Genomic DNA, 22,143 nt, shown 5'->3' with positions numbered 1-22,143 from the left:
AGGGTGCCCATCGATTTAGCAAGACCGGGACTCGGTGGTGCGGCACCAACGGCAATGGGCCGCTGACGCCGTCCTCATCAGCGGGAGGCTCCAGAGCAAAGAGGGGAGCGTCAGGATGGGCTTGGGGTAGGGAAAAGGCTTGCTATTTCACCAGTACTTCAAGAGTCCCAGAGGAGAGGAGTCCACAAGCAGGGCCAGGAGACCCGTTCCTCTTGGCAGCTGGCGTTCGTGCTTGCAATTCCGTCACCACTACGCCCCGGCAGCTCATAGTACATCCAAGAGCATGGGCCCTGCCAAGGCAAACTTTATTTAACCTGCGCTCTGCCAGACTGTCTGCATTCTTTTCAGGCGAGGCATTTGGGCCAAGGGCGTCCTTCCCCACGCAACCAGGACAACGCGAGCGGAGAGTTGGGAATAGCAACACCTAAAGGTACCCAGGGGCAAAGGAACGGCAGGTAGCCATCATTGGGGCCAGGGCTGCAACACGATGCTCCCTTCTTCAGCATGAAACGAGGTGCCAAGCTACAGGTTTTGAAGGATGGACACCTAGGAAATGCCAGCTCCAAAAGCAAACACCATTAAAAAAAACCTGAAAAAGCACCTTGGTGCAGCAGTAAGGCCTGTTATGTCTCAGAGCAAGGTCTAACTGGAGCATGGGCAATGCTCCTGGTGATCCCAGTAATGGCACTGGAAATGAAGAGACACGGATGTGGTGGGTTGACCCTGGCTGGATGCCAGGTGCCCACCAAAGCTGTTCTATCACTCCCCCCGCCTCAGCTGGACAGGGGAGAGAAAATATAACAAAGGGCTCATGGGTCAAGATGAGGACAGGAGAGATCAGTCAACCAATTACCGTCATGGGCAAAACAGACTCAACTTGGGGAAAAAACCACTTAATTTATTGCCAATCAACCAGAGCAGGGTAATGAGAAATAAAACCAAATCTCAAAACACCTTCCCTCCACCCTTCCCTTCTTCCCAGGCACAACTTCACTCCTGGATTCTGTACGTACCCCCGCAGCGGCGCAGGGGGACAGGGAATGGGGGTTACGGTCAGTTCATCACATGTTGTCTCTGCCACTTCATCCTCTTCAGGGGAAGGACTCATCACACTCTTCCCCTGCTCCAGCATGGGGTCCCTCCCACGGGAGACAGTCCTCCACGAACTTCTCCAATATGGGTCCTTCCCACGGGCTGCAGTTCTTCATGAACTGGTCCAGCGTGGGTCCTTTCCATGGCGTGCAGTCCTTCAGGAGCACACTGCTCCAGCGTGGGTCCCCCACGGGGTCACAAGTCCTGCCAGAAAACCTGCTCCGTGGGCTCCTCTCTCCACAGATCCACAAGTCCTGCCAGGAGGCTGCTCCAGCGCGGGCTTCTCACGGGGTCACAGCCTCCTTCGGGCACCCACCAGCTCCGGCATGGCATCCTCCCCAGGCTGCAGGTGGAGATCTGCTCCACCGTGGACCTCCCTGGGCTGCAGGAGGACAGCCTGCCTCACCATGATCTTCCCCACAGGCTGCAGGGGAATCTCCGCTCCGGCACCTGGAGCACCTCCTCCCCCTCCTTCTGCACTGACCTTGGTGTCTGCAGGGTTGTTTCTCTTACATGTTCTCGCTCCTCTCTCCAGCTGCCGTTTCTGTGCCTGCTGCAACTTTTTTTCCTTCTTAAATATGTTACCACAGAGGCACTACCACTATCGCTGATTGGCTTGGCCTTGGCCGGCGGCAGGTCTGTCTTAGAGCCGGCTGGCGTTGGCTCTGTCGGACACAGAGGGAGCTTCTAGCAGCTTCTCACAAAAGCCACCCCTGTAACCCCCCTGCTACCAAAACCTTGCCACACAAACCCAATACAACGGCCCTGATGCTCAGCCTCACCAGGGACCCCAAGTACTGTTGTTGCTACAAGATAGTGCCAGAGATTCAAAGCGTAGCTTCTACCTGTCTTAGAGGACAAAATGTCACAGCACAGTCTTGCCTGGGAAAAGGCCACGTTTGAAATATAATTGCTTAAAAGGGTTTTTATCTCCAGCTATCAGCAGAGTTTAACACCGTGGATCATGTTAACCCCTCCAGCCATCCCCAACCAAATTAAAGTGTTAAACTGTGGCTCCTCTAGGGGCAAGAGTTTTCATTAACATGGTTTTTCATTAACATGTTTTCTTATACAACCTGCTTTCCTAATTGAGAAAACATTTGACAAGCAACAGAAGTTCAGAGACTTGGGGACAGACCTGCAAACAGTACAACCCTGCATCTAGGGAGATCAGACTGAACATTGACTTGAAATTCATCTCAGCAATAGTCACTTACCATCCTTTAAAAGGTTGCAGAAAGCAAACAAGCAGCTTTCTTTTTCTTAGGAATGTTCCTAAAATAGCAAAAAATCAAGCAAATAGTGGGCAGAGTGAAAGCTGAACTTAGAGAAGACAGCATGCGTTTCCAGACAGCTCAAGAGTGGACTGAGAACTGACAAATGCTGGAAGGCCCCGTACAAACAACTTACCATTTCTAGCTCATTTATTTCCACAAAGTCACCAGAACTAGGCAATGAGGCCTAGAAGTAACACCTATAAATCTGGTCACATGTGCACACACTGCGATTATGCAAGTGCTTACAGGTCTTAGTTCCCACAGCTGCAAAACACCATAGATGGTTTTTTTTACTTAGTCTGGCAGCTCACTGCCTTCCACTTTGGACAGCAAGGGGCAGGATCTGAGAACGGCTCCGTCAGTTTTGCCCCACCTGCGCCGATGCGTGCTACAGTTCCATGCAAGCTCCTGAGGAGAGGCCAACTTGCCCCATTGCATGGTGCTCAGACAGCAGGATACTCACTGCTAGGAAAGGGGGAAGAGGCACCCAAAACCACAAAGTATACAAAAAAAAAAAAGAAAAAAAAAAAAAAAAAAAAAAAAAAAAAAAAAAAAAAAAAAAAAAAAAAGAAAAAAGAAAAAAGAAAAAAGAAAAAAAAGAAAAAAAGAAAAAAGAAAAAAGAAAAAAGAAAAAAGAAAAAAGAAAAAAGAAAAAAGAAAAAAAAAAAAGAAAAAAGAAAAAAGAAAAAAAAGAAAAAAGAAAAAAAGAAAAAAAAAGAAAAAAGAAAAAAAAAGGAAAAAAAAGAAAAAAAAAAGAAGAAACTAGACAGGAAAGGGAACAAGAAAGAAGGAAGAGAAACCAAAGCTGGGTGCAAACGGAAGGAAGACTAAAGTCACTCTGCTCTGAGGTCCCTTTCACCCATCTATTAGCATGTGGACCCATCCCAAAAGCACTGGGAAGAGAGGAACTGTCAAGACTGGTCCATCTGGCTCAGCATCCTCCCTGGGAAAGCACCTGACGCTCTCAGACACTTCGAAAGAAAATATCAAAACAGACTAGCCTGCCACGAAGAGTTTTCCTTCCTGCTCTCAACCTGAACCTGTTAAAAGTCACCGCCAATGCCCACTTTGGGGGGATGCACACTGCGTTTGCAGAACACACACAGGGGCGTGCACGAGCAACAGTTATTAAATGGTGAGAAGCAAAGTAACTCCTCAGTTCTCACAACTGTAGTTGCACCTCAGGGAGGGTCACACCAAGCTTTATTGAAAAATCCTACCTGAGCAAAACCCAGATTTCTATGGCAAATTGACCTTTCCATCAGGCAGACTTGCTGCACCAGGATCAGGATTAACAGCTCACACTTCTCACACAGGAACTCCAAATATGTGCTGGTCCAAAGCTGACCTTCGCCAGCAGATCACAGATGATTTTTCGTACTATTAAAGGTCTAAGCATTTGAGACCCATGTGCCACATCAAAAGCACCCACACGCCCGCTCCCAGGTAGAAATAAATCCAGCAAGAAATACAAATAGACCTATCTTTTTTTTTTTTTGGATGGCTGATGAGTTACTATTTCCATTCTGCTATTTCATGAAGAAATAGCCTTAATAAGAAAGAAAGAAAAACAAACCCATCACCAAACCATCTCCTTACACTTCAGTTGAGACCAGAAATAGATAGAAAGTGACCTCCTGGGCTCAGACGTTCAAAATGCTTTGATAATGCCCAATGCAAAGAGACAGACTGCAAAGGCTACGAAGTCCTGGACATTAGTCTGGAGGTGCATAACTTGCCCATGTTGTAAGGGTCCTCTGTTTGAAATAGCTGCTGATGGAGGAATGAAACGGCTGCTAAAAAAGAGCTGATTTAATGCCATGGCTTAAGCTGGAACTCCAAGGTCAGCTGAAGGGACTCATTAAGATAGGAACGGCAGAAATGCCCTGGGAATGAGAAACAAGGCCTGGGGGGTACATACCTTGGCCCTCCTCCGGCACCTAGAAGCAACAAGGGCTGCTAAGATGAACAGCCTATGGTAAAGACAGACTAAGAGTTAGGAACAGGCAAAACACAGTGTATGAACTTGGTTTTACCTGGCTCCTGCGAACTGGATGTATTCACTTAAGTGGACTACCCGGGGGGTTCACCTGCAGATAGAGAGAGCTCAACTCAGCAAGTAAAGGTTGGACAGATTAGATTTGCTTAGTCTGGAAAAGAAAGACGGGCCGAGAATGGACAAAGATCCAAAAAGATCTCCAAATTTACAAACGGCTGCTAGAAGCTGGTAAACCTCTGCTTTTCTCATCCATCAAGGTTAGGGTAAGAATTGCTAAGTTCACTTGAGCCAAGGAATGGTTAAGTTAACTATGCTGATTGTAATTAAAATCTGCAGCAATAGCAATTGTGATTCCCCCAAAACTGGGGATTTTAAGGATTTAGAGAAACACAAACTGGAGGCCATGTTAGGAAGAAGACAAAGATGAGAAAGCCTCTACTAGTCTGCTTTAGCTGTATAAATACAAATAGGTCTATAAATATACATGAGCTGTGCATAACAGTAGCAAGTCCAGCTCAACATCTACTACTTTCCACCCCAGAACAAGGCCTCCGTTTCCCTGAGGTCAGTTAACACAGCATGGTTAACCAGAAGCTCAAAAAAGGCCCGTGGGACCAAGGCAGTGAAAAAGATTTAAGAAGAAGACAACATCTGGAAACGCACAAGGCATTCAAGCATCTGACTCATGAAATCAAGAAAGGCTGGTACTTAAATCACCAGACCATCCCTCCCTTCGCAGTACTTGTCCCCCAAATTCCTCCCTAAACTGTGCCTCAAACCACAAGAATACCCTTAACTCAAGGGCTCAGAAAGAGCAACATTTCAATGCTTTGACTGTAAAACATTTCTGAGCAAAGCTTGTAAAACTGAAGAAACAGCTGCAGCGGGCACAGTTAGAAGAATGGAAAAACACAAATGGAGAGCTTTCGCCCCCAGGCTCAGCTTTTAGCACCTGCTACTTGAGCCCACGTCCACCTTCTCCACACAGCCGCCAGCAGAAACACGTGCAGCCGACTGCTGGCATGCTCGGCTCAAACACCTTCAAAGCAAACCCACACTTGTTCAGGCCATCAGTAAACCCTTCGCAGAGGAAGGAAACAGGAAAGAAAAGAAAAGAAAAAAAGCCCTCCATAAATCAAAGAATACAAAGCATCCTGAGTCCTTTTAAACTTCTGGCCAAACACACACATGCAAAAAGTAAACTATCCTTCTCGCCTTACTGGAAATGTTCCTCTCCTGCTGCCCTATAAAAAGTTTACAGTTGTATATGCTATGAACGATACGTCCTGTACCCCTGCCCGAGCACACGGTAATGAAGTGTTTGACCAGTGAGGCAGCGGTCCTGTGGCCGAGTGCCTTCCCCTCGAACACAGTGTCTTGCCAGCCTCGCACCTCCCAAGCACAGTTCCCCTGAGGGCAGCTGCACCAAAGGAAGCAAGAAACAAATCAAGCTGCAAGGAGTTCACGCTGGTAGCATTTCCATCTGACGTGATTAGACTTACCCACGCCAGCGCCTTGCCAGCGTAGGGCAGTGGGATTTTTCTACCTGCTTGACCCACGCAGTGAGAGGTGGAGCTGGCAGAAGCCCTGTGAGAAGTGGGTATGCAGGACTTTTTGCTGTGGGGCAGAGGAGGAAAAACAGATCATCCCCTACTGCCTGTAGGCATGAAACCACGCTTCGGTGTTGGGATTTGGGGCACTGCTCTCTGCCGCTTTATGTACTGCTCCCTCCAAAACACACCTGCCGCAAAAAGAAATTGTGTAAACACACAGGGCTCCAACTCCAATGTCTTCTCCCCCCGGTGAATTAACCTAGCTGCTCTGTTTTTCACTTTTCTCAAGTTAGATCTCCCTGAGACGCCGTGGGGCTCAGGAAAGGGGGAGAAAGCTACGTGATTAAGAAAAAAATCATCCTCAAACCCCCTTGATTTTTAACAAAGCATCCCGGCTTTCGATAACATCTTCATCAAGTATTTATTGAGCCAATTAAGCTCTCAGCGGTGCCCCAGGGAGAGGCCAGGCTGTCTCAGCCAGGTCCTGCTCAGAGCAGATTGCTTCATTAGCCCACTTCAGAATCAAAATACAGAAAAACACCATTAACCCTTCACAAGCCAGGGAAAACTAAAGCCAACAAGGAGACATTTCCTCTCAGTCCTTTTCTTCTTTGCCTGTTCTATTTGAAATAGGAAGTTGGGTTTTTTTATTTATTTTAAAATCTAGGAAAAAAGTTGGCACGTATCTAATTGCTGAAACAGAATCGAAAGAAAAAAAGAGAGATGCAGTTAAAATAATGTTGCAATTGTTATCAAAGCACAGAGTGCTTGCTTCATTCTAGTGGCTGTTTTTGGAAGAATGCTGCTTCTAGAAAGGAAAAAAAATTTTGTTTGGGACAGAGATTCAAAGCCAGATCCAAAATTTCCAGGTGCTTGGAGACAACTGAATCGAGGCCCATTTCCAAGTTGATTTTTATTTACTTTACATACACACACGAAGACACACACAGTCCCGAAGATCGCTTTTGCTGACATACCATAGGCCTGTGATTTCTACCGCTCCTTGCAGCTCCAGTACAAATAGCCAAATCCAGAGATGAGGAGGAAGGTGCCATAAGGTTGGTTCCTTTATATACAAACTCTGTTGCTGGCTTTTAGGCTGGGGTGCACATCTGAACCGCTGTGGGAGGGACAAGACCTTTGCTGCCATGTACCTCAGCCTGCCAGCACAGCCCCTCAAAGCACAGTTGCAAAGGTCTTCACTAAACGTGCCTAAATCAACTCTCATGGGGTAACAAGCCAGAACAGCGAATGGATTTAGTTGCCCCAGCTGCACTGACATTGCAGTGTTTTGGCAGCTTGTTTCTGCCAGCAAAAATCAGAGGTGCTGCCCAAGCCCGGAGTGGTAAGCTACCTGCCAGCTACAAAGCCAAAGGAAAGCGGGCTTTCCCAGCAACCGCGCTGGGAACAGCTTTAGCACAAACCTTCCTGGCTTCTCCTAGCACCTGAAGAGCACGAGTCAACCCTTGGCTTTAATGTCTTTTTCAGAGATAACGCAGGGAAGGAACGGGGAGGCTCTGCAGCAAATGCCTGCCCACGCACAGCCACGTCCCACCCCAGGATAGCCCCTATGCTGGGTGACACATGTGCAGCCCAGCTTTGTGCTGACCCCCGGTGCAACCCGGCACCGAGATGAGGTCTAGCTCACCGTTTCGGCTGTCGCACATGGACCCTGCGGGGCTCCAGACAGCCAGGGCTGGGCAGAATTGCTTGCCCACGGGCAGCGTGTTCCAAGCACGCCTGGGGTTGCAGGTGCTTGGCTGCCCAAGCGGGCAGGTTTACTCAGGGACATTTAAGAGGGTCAGGCAACACTACATGCCAGTGGCACTTTCAAGTCAAGAGGATCAAGGAGGCTGCCAAGGGTCTTTGTTTTTGCCAGTCCTGTTGGCACAGAGATCAAGGAAGAAAGAAGCGAAAAACCAAAAAAACCCCAAACCCACCCAGCAAGCAACTCCCTGAAGCTATGAGCTCCTTGACTCACAGCAGCAGTTGCACAAGTGCCCACGACACCTGGCCCGGAATCGACGGACTCCGGCACACAGCCCCGAAGCCAAGATGACAGCAAGAAGGTGAGGGCAGCCTGGGGTTGCGCACGGGGGTAACCCCCAGTAACAGCCCACCTGAACCCATCTTGTGCAATGGTCGGGCACCGTGCCACATCCCTGCCGAAGGAGGGATGGGAGACGTGCCGTGAGAGCAAGCTGCAGCACCCTTTGGACTGGCACAGATGTCCAGACTGCCGAAGGGACCCCAGGCCTGGCTGCAACGACCCTTGGCCGTCCCAGTAAGGACCTTTGTCAATCACAGGCCATGGATATCGGTCCGAGAAGTTCTCTCTTGGTAGGTCTGGAAACTGAGCAAGGCCTCGGTGGGAGGGCTAATGAAACCAGCCACACTGCTGAACAACCCCTCAACACACACAACGAAGCAGGGATGGAGGGGTACGCAAAACCTGACAGCATGGAGAGCCAGGAAAGGACAGAGGGGAGGCCACGTCAATGCGACAGTCACCCTGGAGACGGGAGGCCCTGTTGCTGATGGTGGTTTTTTACCTCTGCAGGGAGCGACTTCCATAGCAGCCAGCTCCGAGACTGCTTCAGGGGCCAAGGAGACACATCTTGCTCCCCCCAGCCTTGCATCTCCCGACAAACGTGCACTGAATGTGCAGGACAGCATTGGAAAGGACAAAATCTGGAATAAACCACAGCCCTGCAGGCTCCAGCTGCCTGCACAGGCTGCAGCCCCGCTCGTGTCAACCGCATCCTCCCTGTACCCACCCTGGAGTGTGGCATCGGCTTCGTCCACGTGCCATAGCCATACCTTGCCCAGATCGTTTCCATAGGCAAGCAGGGCCGCCTGCGTCGAGGCATTTGCTCTTCACACCGCAACCTAGCCAAACTGTTTATCCAAACCCTAGCAGACCGAACCCTCCTGCCAAAATCTAGGCTGCAACAAGAATTCGGATGCTGCAGACCTACTGCTGATAGGATGAAGGCTATTATGCCTCTGTGGCCTTGCCCAGCTCTTGATCCCCAGCAACGCTTGGCAAGATCTAGCACCTCAAATCAAAGACAACCCCTTGCTGCTACAGCCTTCCTAGGACCACTCAGCCCCGGTTTAGTGTATTCAAAACCTGTCCTGTGTACTGCCCGAGTGCTCCTTCTCTCCTCTGATCCCAGCCCAGGGCTCGGTGTCCCTCACCACAGCACCCAAGAGCCAGGCTCCCTGCAAGACCACAGCCCAAGACTCAGCTCCAGGGTGGATCTGAGCTCAGACGGAATTTCCTTTCCCATGGTAGTTCAGCAGTGGCTGAAACCCTACAAGGAAAACAAGCCAAAGCTAGCCAGATTCACAAAGGCAACCAAAGCTCGAAGAACTTGCAAGAAACTGCTCTCATAAAAGCCTGACAGTCATTTGTCATCAGTCTCAAAGCATCGCTGGCTCTCCCTCTACATCTCACACAGACTGGAACATCACCTCCCCAAATCCACCGGCTTTGCCGAGGAATGATGGGACAGGGGACAAAGCCTGGAGGAGCACCAGAGTGACCCAAAGTAAACAGCAAGCCAAGCAGTGCTGAGCTCCCGGCTAAGGCAGGGATGATTTGCATTTATTTTAACTCATGCTCAGTGGAACACGACACCATCAAAGCTGCCTGCGTAGTTCCACGCGCTCCCTTATATACACACAGGCGCTTCCGAGCCCCAGCACGCACTCTGCGCCCCAGCCCCGCTCAGGTTACAGGGTGCAGACAGCCGGGGTGTGCCGAGACACCTTCCCTCTGCTCGGTGGTTTGCACTGCCGCAGCTTTCTGTTGTGATGCATGGGAAGGAGCTAGGAAAAGCATACAGACCTGGATCTGCACCTAAAATACTCCCAGGTCCATCCCTGGGATCCTGGCACTCTGCTGGGGCTCCCCTCCAGAAGGGGAAGCAGATGTGGTCCTGGGAGAACCCCAGCAGTGGCTGAAGGGCACGATGAGCTGGTACCCGGTGGCTGTCACCCCGGCTCCACGGCTGCCCCCGGCTCGTCGCGGCACTGGCAGACCCCTGACCTAGTGACCATCGTGCCGTCGGGGACAGACCGAGGGCAGGGCGCAGGGTCACAGCCATGGCGCGGTTCGCGTGCTTGCCATGTATTTTTAACGCTGCTTTGACTCACAAGGCTCTAAAAAGCACAGGGATTCTCCAAATGCTTTTTAGCTCTTCCACCAAACATCTCCGGATCCCAGAATAGCCCCATCTACTCCCCTTTGCAAACAGGTCCCTGTTGCAGCCTCCCTATGAAAGAGATGAGATCTGCGTTTCCAGCCCTTGGGAGGGAAGCGAGAGCCAGACAGAGAAGGGGTGCGGAGCCGGAGCAGGGCAGCGGGTTTGTTTACAGGCACAGACCCAGCGCGCAGAGAGGCTGCTGGAAGCAATCCTCGGCCCCGGGGTCGTCCCGGCTCCCAGCGAGCCTCCTGGCCCCTTTGCCTCCCCTCTACCCGCCTCTCCTTTCGGCTCCGAAAAAGGATCACTCCCTGTTACATAACGGGATGAGCGCCGCGCGCCGCACAAATGCGGGCTTGCACGCACAACTTCTCTTTTACTTAACAATACCTTTTTCGGTCATACAGCCTTCCCCTCCCCAGCTGCCATTAAACTGACAGTCAGGCGAGATGGATAGTGCCTGGCTCCAGCTATTTCAGCTACGGAGAAGAGGGGAAAGAGGAGTGTGGTGGGATGCTCCACGCACAGAATGGCGAATGGAGCAGGGTAGGGAGGTCCCGTAATCAGCAACAGTGTGGTCAGAGCGATCACTCGATGTCACCGCAGGGGATGCTGTGGGCACCGCAAGCCCAAGGGATAAAGTCCCCAAAGGAGAGGGGGTTTGGCTCTCTGGAGAAGCTGGACCTTGTTCTTGGTGTTTCTCTGTTGATTCTTCTGCTCCGGCACAAGGCACACTCGGTGCAGAGCGGTAGCAATGCCCACGAAGGCAGCTGCGAGAAGGCTGCAGGAGCAGCACGCTACTCACCAAATACATGCTGGCAGAGTAACCAGCAGCAACCCCCTTCCTAACACCCAAAACACTGCTAGGACACGTCCGTTCCACCCACCACCTAACCCAGCCACTGATGGGAACAGAGAAGGACCTCATCTCTTGAAGGGACGATGCCTACTTGTACCTTGTGACCAGCAACGGTTAGAGACAGGATGCGTGCCCATCTGCCGCCCCGTGTTTGTCTGCCTGTTCTCAGAGGCGGGAGGAACGATGCCTTGAATAGCACATACTCCCAGAACAGCTTCTGGTATTTTCTCCACCTGTAAAGGGTACCCAGACACAGTGCCCGCCAGAACGCCAGTGCCAGGGCTGTGTCAGGTCTGGCCGAGCAGCGATCAAGTTGCAAATACTTAAATGGAAGACAAATGCCACCAAATCCACGCCGTGTCCCTGGATAGGCAGCTGGCAGCAGGTCTGTGCTAGAGAATTCTTGATCTGCTCAGGACAGCCGTGGCCACCTGGGCCAGCCATGACTACAACAAGTCTCAGCCACCCTTCTGTGTGGTTCAGGGACAGGGTGCAATGGCAAGCCAGCACGGAGCCCCCCCATTCCCAATTCTCCTCCACTGTGGAGGTAACCACATGCCTCATCTTGAATGTCCGTCTTGGGCATTATCTGAACAATGCTCTCATACCAGATCACAGCTTTCATGACAGGCAGACACTGACTGCTCTCAGAGCAGTTCCTGTGCCCACTGCAGTATCCTGCTGAGCCCCAGCCCTCCACATGGGCTTCCAGAATCACTAAAAAACTGCCACCCTTGATTCGAGATAGAAGAACTTCCACCCTAACACTCCTCCCTTTCAGGAGACCAAAGCGCTGTCCCAAGCACGGCCTTCTGGGTTGGGGTGGCGACTTCAGCAGCAGTAACAGTGGAGGAAAGTGTTCCCTGCAGCAATCCACGAGTAACACCATCCTTCTGGCAACAGGTCAGTTCACACTGTGCAACTCCTTCCCCCGTCCCCTTCACACCAGACCTGCGGACTCCTGACTGTCCCAGAACAAAAGCAGAGCCAGCATCAACATGTGGATTTCAGCATGGACACGTACAGTCCCAGGGACACAGGGTGAGTTCAAAAGGTTGCATTTGCACCCTGTCCTGATCATGACACCAAGGAGTCACGGGACTTCCCAACATCACCTCCAGCCAAAGGTTTGCCTGCAGCACACGTGGGTTCACCCAGACCCATTGAAGCAGAGCAGCTACAAACACATTCACCCTCGTGCTGCTCCACTAGCACAACTTGTGGAACTCCTCCACTTTCCAGAGCCAGGCGTGTGCTGTGTGTATGACAGTTTCTCTAGTGGAAAATACCAATGCCACGTGTCGGGGCTGCAGGCTCCCCGGGTGACCGGGACACAGCTTATTAGGAGGTGATGACGTGCCTATTCAAGCTCTCATACTTCTGTGCTTACGCACAAGGATTGGGTTCCAGCTCATTCCCCAAAAGACCAGAGCCCATTTTGGAGAAATGGGAGCAACACCCACCTCCTTCCACCCAAGGAAACAGACTCAGGAGTGATGGCCAGCAGCTCCTGACCTCAAAGCACTTTGGCAACCTCTGCTGAGGGCAGCTTAAATTACCAGATCGGTTATACAGTGATGACCTGCACATTCTGACGCTGGCTTTGAAAGCCTGCAAGAGAAGAAAGTGGGCAGGAGTGGGAAAAGCACTGCTCCGAGACTCCCCCTAGCCTTCCGGGAAGGCTTTCCTTTTACTCTGAAGGACCATGTCCTCAGCAAGTGATAGTCACCGACCTACACAATAAAACAGAAATGCTCTCTGTTTGTGTGTCTTGGCCTAGTGCCTTACCACACAGAGGCACTGGCCCCAGAAAAGCTTGGCAAGTGCATGCCAGCTGGAAAGGAAGTCTTTCCCTAATACATCTGTGGGTCACTGCCCAAGGCACAGGCACTAGCGGCCCACCGCAGATCAGAGAGGTGTGCATCAGTGAGAGCAAAGGCCCTGGGAGGCTGCACTCCGAGCTGGTACTTGACAAGTTGCTGTTTCCTGTGCCTGTTTATTCTCCTTTTGTAGAAAAAACAAGCTGAGCCCCTGGGCAGCGAGAGACCAGGAGGCCAGCAGAGGCCAGTCTCTCCCTAGAAAGCCAAGGAGCTGGGCACTCTTACCCCTTCATGAGGCAAGAAGCATCCCATTCCCAGGGCTGGATCCTTCCCTTCCCCTGTTGTTAAAGGACAGGAGGCTGCCTGCTAGAGCTGTGCTGCTGCTCACGGGGTAAACAGCTCCTACTGCATATCTCTGAGATGTTTACATAAATACGATATCTTCTTTACAAAACCTTGTTGTTTCATGTGACGGAATGCATTTATGTGCATTCAGGCAAGAGCTCCATTTTAGACCGTAACTCTAAAGGCAATGCCAGCCCACAAAGCTGTGAGGTTGGTCGCTGAGGCCTTACCTTTGAATGAGGGTCCCGAAGAGCAGGTGGAAGACCTTCTGGACGTTCTCTGTGCACAGCCAGCTCCAGTGATCCATCAGCAGCAGACGAAGCACATCCAGGGCCACATCAGCCAAAGCTGTCTCAGAGTCTGCCGGGAGGAAGAGGACGGTCAGATGAAGAAGCCAACTCGGTGCCTAAGCAAACCTGGTGGAAAGCATCATCCAAAACTCACTCTTTTGCGCAACAGCCTGCCTGACACTCTTCTCCCCAGCCTAATACCCTGCGCCACAGGCAGATGACCTGCTGCAGCACGGCCAGCATGGGGAGCCTGGCCCCACTCTCTTTCCTTTCCACTTTCATCCAAGCAGCCCCAACCTCCCTACCAAGGGGCACACCAGACCAGAACGTGGCTGCTCCGAGTACTCAGTTCTTTCCCAGTTAAGCTGAGGGATTATCAAACCCCGGTCCACACACGAGGATGGCAGTGTGCCCAAAACAGGTGAGAAAGAAGGCAGTGACTGTAGCCAGGAGAAAGGTACATTGCTGAGGACTATTTTCCTAGTCTTCACCAACACTTTCCTCTCTTCCAACGTGCAGTTTTCCAGGCGCAAGACTCCGGTCGGTGTCTGCAGGCTGCCATCGTGTGGCAGGTCCGAGTCTCAGCAGCAAGATGGATGAACCACATCTGGATAAACCAGATGCATCAGTTAAAACAAAAACCCCCACGCGTGCTCACATATCCCTGGTGACACAGACCTGGGACAGCAAAACCTCATTCTGACCCTCAGGAGGATGTCAAAGCCTACAGCATAAACACATTCTACTTGCTAGAGAATTACTTTTATGCTGCTTGGCCCCAAAGCATCATAGGTGTTATGCTGAACAAGCTTATTAATGTACCACAAACCTGCCCGAGACAACCACTCCTAGGCCAGCGCTCCAACCTGAGGCTACTGCATTGGCTCTGTTGGCAGAGTGAGCTCCTGTACAGCATCTTCCCCTACTCTGACCTTCCTCCACGCCTGATATTTCAACCACTCTGCCTACAGAGAGCCAACGAGACTGTTAACGCACAATTTACTGCTGGAGATAAAGGAGAGAGGGATACTGGACACCAGCACCTCTCCTTCCCTCCTCTTCCTCTCCCTGCGCATACGAGCTGGACTAATTAACTCCAGACCATTTCATTTGCAAAAGACAGGGCGAGTGCATTTGGCGCCTCTTGCTCTGGGCCATGCATAAATTACTTCTCGCTTGCTTTGCCCTTTGAGACTTGACTTCCCTGTGCAAAAACTGGAGCAGGCTGTTTAGCTTCAGCATAACCCCATACAAAGCTCATCATCAGCAAGCTCTGTTTATTCCTGTAGCATCCAAGTCCCCTTCCTCAGAGAGCTGCTGGCCAGCTTCTTCCGAGAAGTCACCCAGTGAGCAGATACGGACACTGGTTGCCTTTTAAGCCAGCCGCTCCCCAGACATTTATTCCCCTTACCCTGCCAGACCAGCCTGCCCTGTCTCGGCTCTGAATCATCACAGACCTGCAGGCATTTGACATCATTTATGTTAGATTTCCTTAAGAGTTCAGCTAACTTGGCCTGCCTGTCTCTTGTGCTCCATGCAGAGCACTGGCCTCCAATTCCAGTCCTGCTCCCCAGCAGCCCCAAAACAACACTGGGCATGTGTTCAAAGATTATAGGCAAAGCTGGTAGCACAGGCTAGGTTCTAGAATACCAGACCCATCCTGTCACAAGCACATGCTTTCAGTCAGAGCTCGCCAAACTTGAACCACTGGAGTGAAATTTTTTGAAAGTTCCAGCTGACACAGCTCAGCTGTTCCAAGAAAAAGATTAGAGAACATATTTTTGCTCATGTTCAGGATAATCTTGTAACCGCTCTGAGAGGCGGTAGCACCCCTGTGCTTCAGAGGAGGGATCTATAATCAGAAAGGGAACATCGTTCCTTGAACTGGGATTACGTATTTGCTATTCCCACCAAATCTATCCAAACTTAACTGAATCTCAAAAGGTCCTCTTATAATGCATGGACATTATCAAGGCTAACTTGAGACTACCAAGAAACGGTCATTTGGCCGTTTTTCAGTTTCTAAGAACTTGGTTTTATAACATTGGCAGTTTAAACAGTGTGTCCTTCAGAAACTTATTTATGCAGTAACTGTACTGAGTACACCAATGTGAAGATCTACACTGACACAGCTGAGCCAAGACCCAATTTGCTTCCACTAGCATTAAAGACCAGAGCAATCACCTAACAGGACTGGAGAAACTCAGTTTACTTTCACTTTAATCAAGGTGCAACAGGCAGGAGACTAGGTCCTCATAGTAAAGACCTTGCAAGCTGAGCCTGCAGGTGCTGGAGCTGTTGCAGTGCCAAGGCAGATACACTGAAGCACTAACAGAGGGGCTGAGCTCACCAGAGTCCGTGTCCGGACGTGTCCCCTGCTCTGATGTGCGCAGCCCGTCCATGTTGTCCTCCATGGAGCTTTCCTTAGCTTCTCTACCTCCCTCGCCTTCAGGAGCTTTGCTGGGGACTGCCTCCAGCAGCTTCTCCTGCTTCTGGATGAAGGACTCCATAGCAGCTAGTGACAGGGTGCCAGAGACCTACAAAAGCACCGGTGCATTAGTACCACAGTGGTGAGCTGCATACAGCCAGAGTTGAACAGATATACGAGATCTCCACTGCCCAGACAGCCTCCCACCACCTGCTTTGCACCTTGCTGTAGCCAACAGCACAACTAGGGCTGCTTATTGCCTTTCTTATCGCCAGGAACAAGGCTGCAGCAGCCGCAACCCTCGTGCACATGGATTATTCCAAGCCAGCACCCAAACAGGGCAGTGATTAGGATCATGAAAGGATTGCAGGAGGGATCTGAACTTACAGCACTGCCCTCCCGGATAGAGTACACAATCCTGTCATGCGCTTCATTCACACTCAGCACTGGAGCAATTTTACTGGATGAGAACCTCAGCCTGGACCTGAAGAGGAGAGACACAGCAGAGTCAGGGTTTTCTCCACAAGCTGTGAGTGATGAGTTTCCTAGCCTCAGCTAAGAATGGCGACCAGCCTCAGCGAAGAACCTGGACCAGCTATCTTTGTCCACTGTCACGTCCAAGCTAATAAGTCTGATCAGACCTAAAGTGGTTCAAAAAAGCATCCGCCCCCAGGATAACTAAGAGGTGGCAGTAAACCCATGCAACAAAAGCATTAAAGCGCTTTTCCTCAACTACACGTGGGCCTAGCCAAGGCTTTCCAACATCCAGCACATATACACACCTTCTTCGGCAGGTATGTTACATATAAGCTTACACGCAGATATAGGCATTTCTGGTCAGCAAGGTGTGAGCATTGCAGCATACACAGGAAAGGGTTCAGAAAAGCCTCTGAGATGAAACATACTCAGCAGGATTGTGAAATCCAATTCTAAACATGCACACACAGAAAGGAGGATATGAAAGGGCGTTTGGGATTGTGAGACAAATTATAAAATAGCCTGTTTATCATTAAGGAATGTCCTTTTTGGCCAAGATGCTTCAAAACTTGTACTTTTTTGGTTTGTCTTCTTGTTCAAAGAAGCTTTTTCTAGCAAAACTTCTCCCTTCTGGAAAATAAGCCATACTCATGCAGAAACCTTCCCTTCTTCTGTAACGGAAGAATCACTGATGAGTACAACAGGGCTTGCCATTGCCAGCAACACCAAATAAACACCTGGTGAGCAACGTAAGTGCAGTGACCTTAAACAACTACTCCTAAATAAATATTCAAATGTTTGCTGGGCAAGGCGGCATGCCACTGTGTGAAACGCATGAGAGAAGCAGGAGTGAAGCTGCAGGTAGACAACTTATAGCTGTATTTTGCAGTGACTCACAACATATATAGGTTATGCACATGCTTAAGGGTAAAAAGGAGTTCTCCAGCAGCATCAACACCTTGGCCAGCAAATGCCACCACCTCACAGCTCTCTCGGGAGGAAACCCACCTTCTGTGAAAACCTGAGCACTCTTAGAAAACCCTTTATGAAACAGGAACTCAAATACCCTTGCTCGGTATGTGAAAGAGCAAGCAATTTAGCTACAGTACAACAGCAGTGTATTATCCACAACAGGTAAAGCACCAAGTCAGTACTTCCCCAGAATGGAATCAGTTTCTGTAAGAAATCCATGCTCTGCATAAAGCACAGAGGAAGCTGAAGGAGCCCTTACCTGTTAGCCTTCTTCCCGTCTGTCTGAGATTTCCCATCCACTTCAGACTCACTAAGATCCTCCGTGGGGCTCTGGGGCTCTGACCTGGGGAACGCCGTCTTCAAGGTGTCCACGATGGCATTGACAACGATCTGCAAAAGCCAGCAGTGCCATCAACTATTGAATATATACTATTCCTTGAATATGAATTAAGAATTTTCAGACTTGCGCTCTATTTTCCATGATAACCCCCAGGCTCTTTGAGATGGCCTCTGACTCTTCCTAGCTTTATGGCTTTCTGGGCAAGCTGAGCCTTCCAAGTTTTTTGGCTACTACCGCAGCAGCCATATATGTAGATATTGAAGCCCAGGAGGCATGTCTAGGTGCAGCTGTAAGTGGTTCAGATAACCAGTTTCCCACTTGTCTACCTTGTCTATCCTGGAGACAACGAAGGGCTTCTTGACGAACGCGATCCTGGCGTCAGTGTTCAGGGCGAGGAACTCCTGCACCTCCTCACTGTTTGCAATCTCAGGGACTGCACACAATTGCTGCATGGAAAGATGTAGCTTTAGGTCTTTTTTGAGTCAACTTCCCTTTGATCACGTAAAGTGCAGGTGGAATAGATCTGATGTGCTCCACTGTCAGTACAGAGCTGTCCTGAGCACTGCTTTCTAGCTCACAGGGGCACACAAGCAAGTATCTCACCTTCAAGAAAGATTCTAGCAGACTTTTTCTGGCTTCCACTTTATCACTGTCCATGTTTCCAAATGGGAGATCAGGGAACAATTTCTTTGGGCCTTTGATATCTACAAAGGAAACAAACCCATTAGCAAGCTCAAGAAAACTGCGACAGTTGTATTAAAATCTTAACGCTCTCATGCTTAAGACTACCACTACACACTGCCCAGCATCAGCCCAATATGCCCCTCGAAACAGGGTAGCTGAATCAGACCTTAAATCCATGCAGAACTTGCATTCTGCTGCTATCGTATCATCCATGCCTTTAACGTTAAAGAAGTGAGAACACCAGTTTAGCCCAAGGACTCTAGATCACTCAAAGAACCCAAAAATTCTCAACAAAGCAGTTTTCCAGTCAAAACTCCAGATTTGTCAAAACCAAAGCATTATGCAGGAACACGGCAAATTCAATGAAGTTTTATACGTAAGTAGCGTTAGAAGAACCATTGCCTTCTTTTTAAAAAAAGCTTACGTTCAACACATATACTCTCTTATATGCAAACAAGACGCTTGCAGATACCAGTGTTTCTATTCATTGCTAAGGTACAAAACTACAAAAGCAAGTGTTGCGATCTGAATGCCAACAAGGATGTTTTGAAACACTGGAATTTGCTGTCAAAAGAAATAAATTTCTGCTCTAGCCAGCTCTGCACAGAACAAGGACATGGGCATCACAAACAGCCCAGCATCCCGAGCTGCACAGGCAGGGCAGGATACCCTCAGAGCAGTGGAGCACGGACTGGGGTGAGAGAGAGAAGGATTTTCTTAGGAAGATAACGCAGGCACTGACTTTTCAGGAACTTGCGGAGCTCCGGTTTCTCCTCCAGTCTGGTCTGGAGGTTGAGGAACTCCCGGTAACGGCGGTTCACGGTGTGGTAAGCCATTTGCTGAAGGCTGCCCGCGCTCTCACCCTCCAGGGCTGTCTCATACTGAGGAGGAAGGCAACAGTCAATAACCCTTACAGACGCCAAAACAATCCTGATGTGCTGCGGTCCCTGTTGGCCCCACAGTCCCCAGACCCCACGGAGGTCCCATCGAGCAATTCTTCAGATTGACCCTTCCCTGAAGAACAGTGGCTGCACAGCACGCGAACCCCTCATGACAAAGGGAATGGTGAAAACAGGATACAAAAGACTCAACCAGCCCCACACGACCCTTGGCCATGAGCGGGAACCCCTATCCTGCACCCGAACGGCCACTGGAAAAGCCACTGTGCCCAATATTCCCCACTGCCTGACAAAATTTTTTGTCGAGCCACACACAGAGCAAGTCCTCATCTCCAAACACCACACGTGCTCCCCTGTCAGGGCAGGGATCTCAGAAAAGGGGGGAGCACCGGGGGAGCCTTTACCTTGACAGTGTACAGGGTGTAGGGGTGGAAGCCAGTCCCGCTGTGCTCTCGGGCAGTGATGGTCCCCGTTATCCGCAGATTCTGGATGACGACCGGCCCATCGGGGCTGCTGAGGGGTTCAAAGCTGAAGGTGCTGACGGAAGCCGTTGGGGAGGATGAGAGCAGGGGCAGAGTCTGCCCAGGGTCTGGGGGGCTTTGTGGTGGGCCCTCTACTGCTCCCAGATCTTTCCCCAAGCTGGAGGGCCTCTGCGAGGAGGACTTCTTGGGGACAGCTGGGCCTTCCTCTTCCTTCTCAACTGCTGGGTCGATCTGGATGTCAGGGCAGGAGGTCAGTGCAAAAGCAGAGGTGGGAAGCAGGCCAGCATCCAAGCTAGGGGCAACACCCTCCTCCAGGTCCCCCATGCCATCCTCCGAAGCGGCCGCTCCCTCCACCACAGTGGAGGTGTCCTGGGGGGGTTCATCGAGGAAATCCCTCATGGGCGATGGTACCAACAGGTCCGCGTCCTGGCCCGCATCGGGCACGGGGGACTCCAGCTCCAAACCCTCGCAGGGGAAGAGGGAGCCCAGGGCTCGCGGGCGGAGGAAGGGCTCCTCTGTGTGGCACAGCCCACTCGCTGAGTCCTCTCTGTCCTCGACAGCAGCCCCTGCCTCTTGCCTGGGCACCTCCGTGGCCCTCGGGGAGGGGGGCAGCCCGGCAGTGGCGGCATCCGTCTGCGCCACGAAGGGCAAGAAATCAGGCACTGGGGGTGCAGGGGGTGGCTCCACACCCCGGGGCTTCTTGGAGAAAGCCCCGATGAGCAGCAAGTTGATCCAGTCAGGATCAGACATCTTTCTGATGGCCGGCAGCAGCACGTTGCAGGCAATCAGCTCCACCACAACAAAGCGTCCCGTTCGTGTCTCCAGGTGGGGCCAGGGCACCAGCGCCCGCAGCAGCGTGTCCACAGCAGCCCGGGCATAGCCCACCTCAGCCGCCGGGCTGCGGAGGGCCGGGTGCGGCCCCGCCAGCCGGCTGTACTCCAGCCACAGGGTCCGGCCACCCTCCGGATCGCCCCTCAGGGCCTCGCGGGCCTGCAGGTAGCTCTGCAAGTGATGGCCGTAGAGGAGGAGGAGGCGGTGGGCCAGGGCTTGGCGGTCCACTTGCCCCATCCGCCGCCTCAGCTCAGTGGCCAGGCCTGTCATGGCCTTCTCCACCTCAGCCTCGAAGGCTGGCTCGCTGCTGATGGTGCGGTACCAGGAGGCGACGAAGTCCCGCACCATTTTGTGGATGGTGCCGGCGATCTCCTTCTCCAGCCGCCCCGTGGCCACCGGGCAGTGGGGCTGGGGCTGCAGGGAGCTGACAAAATGCTCCAGCCGCAACCGCCGGCCGGGGTGGCTGAGGGCCCGGGGGCCCAGCCAGCCACCCAGCACCGCCAGCACCCCACAGAGCAGCCCCAGTGCCCGCAAGTCAAGAAGCAACTGCAGGGCCAGTAGCCATCCCAGCGCGGCCACCGACGCCAACAGCACCCGACGGACCCCCCACGGCCCCTGGCCTGTCATGGCGGGGCTGGGCAGGGGAAGCTGCCTGGGGCTCTGCCGACAGCTCAAGTTTGTCAAGGCTCAACCGACCGGGCTCCTCACCAGGCACCAGGGCTCGACCGACCAGCGTCCTTACTGGGCACCAGAGCCCAACCGACCAGGCTCCTTGCAAGGCACTGTGGCTCACCAGAGCCCAACAGACCGAGCTCCTTTACTGGGCACCGGAGCCCAAGTGACCACCAGGCACTGGAGCTCATCAAGGCCCAACCGACCAGGGTCCTTCACCAGGCGCCGGGGCCCAACCGACCGGGCTCCTCACCGGGATCGCTCTACAGTCGTCGGAGCTCACAACGCTGCGGGATGACAAGCCACACTCTACCAGCACCGACGCAACGAAGCCCACCCTGTCAGACTTCACCGCCCGGAGCTGATCCCCGACACCGCCGCAAAGCCTCCCTGCCACCGACCGCCATTTCCGGCTTCGCTTCCGGTACCTCCCCTCCCGCCCAGGAGAGCGGCCTAGAGGGGGCCCCGCGCCTCCCCGCAGCGCCCCCTGGCGGGCGGGCGGGCGGGCTCGCGGCGTTGCCGTTAGGATTTAAAAAAAAAAGCGGGAAGTTTGCAGCCCTGCGCGAGGCAGAGAAAAAAGTTCCTTCCGCCCTCTTTTTTGGTTTTTTTTTTTTTTGTTTTTTTTTTTGCATGCATTGGGAAAAGCGTGCAGCCCTGCGCTGGGTTTATTTTGTAGGTGTTAAGAGCAGCAAGAGTTTAAATGCACCATTTTCTTTGATTTTATTTGATTTTTTTTTTTTTTGCAGGCATTAAAAAAAGAAGCGTTGTATTTATTATGCATGCATTTAAAAAAAAAAGATGAAAAAGTTTGCATCTCTCTCCTATTTAAAAAAAAAAAAAAAAAGGAAAAGAGCCTGGTGGTGTACACAGGCAGCTCGGCTGCATTCCGGGTGCTGAGTACCCTGGAAAACACCT

The 22,143-nt window shown here is 51.6% G+C and overlaps 1 protein-coding gene across 17 annotated transcripts in view; it reads right to left on the bottom strand.

Moving 5' to 3' along the window:
• The window catches only part of SNX19 (sorting nexin 19), a 136,279-nt gene extending 114,632 nt beyond the window's left edge, over positions 1-21,647 (bottom strand). For 15 of the 17 annotated variants that reach the window (XR_005932964.1, XR_003924607.1, XR_005932963.1 and 12 more), the window contains exons 1-8: positions 19,648-21,647; positions 19,087-19,225; positions 18,264-18,364; positions 17,987-18,106; positions 17,580-17,710; positions 16,259-16,355; positions 15,794-15,980; positions 13,384-13,513 (exon numbers count right to left, since the gene is read on the bottom strand). Coding sequence is in view for 4 of the 17 variants with exons in the window: in XM_041125259.1 (XP_040981193.1) it covers positions 13,384-13,513; positions 15,794-15,980; positions 16,259-16,355; positions 17,580-17,710; positions 17,987-18,106; positions 18,264-18,364; positions 19,087-19,225; positions 19,648-21,183 (2,441 nt within the window). In the remaining 13 variants the exon portion in view is untranslated. Of the gene's footprint in view, positions 1-4,000; positions 4,460-5,870; positions 5,986-13,383; positions 13,514-15,793; positions 15,981-16,258; positions 16,356-17,579; positions 17,711-17,986; positions 18,107-18,263; positions 18,365-19,086; positions 19,226-19,647 lie in introns of those variants that run through there. The other 2 variants (XM_041125260.1, XM_041125261.1) reach the window with 2 other exon arrangements.
• Between the last annotated feature and the right edge of the window lie 496 nt (positions 21,648-22,143).

This window comes from Aquila chrysaetos, chromosome 8 (assembly GCF_900496995.4).
Source record: "Aquila chrysaetos chrysaetos chromosome 8, bAquChr1.4, whole genome shotgun sequence".
NCBI lineage: Eukaryota > Metazoa > Chordata > Aves > Accipitriformes > Accipitridae > Aquila > Aquila chrysaetos.
Note: the sequence above shows the minus strand (reverse complement) of the source record. Positions and strands in the feature narration are given on the sequence as shown.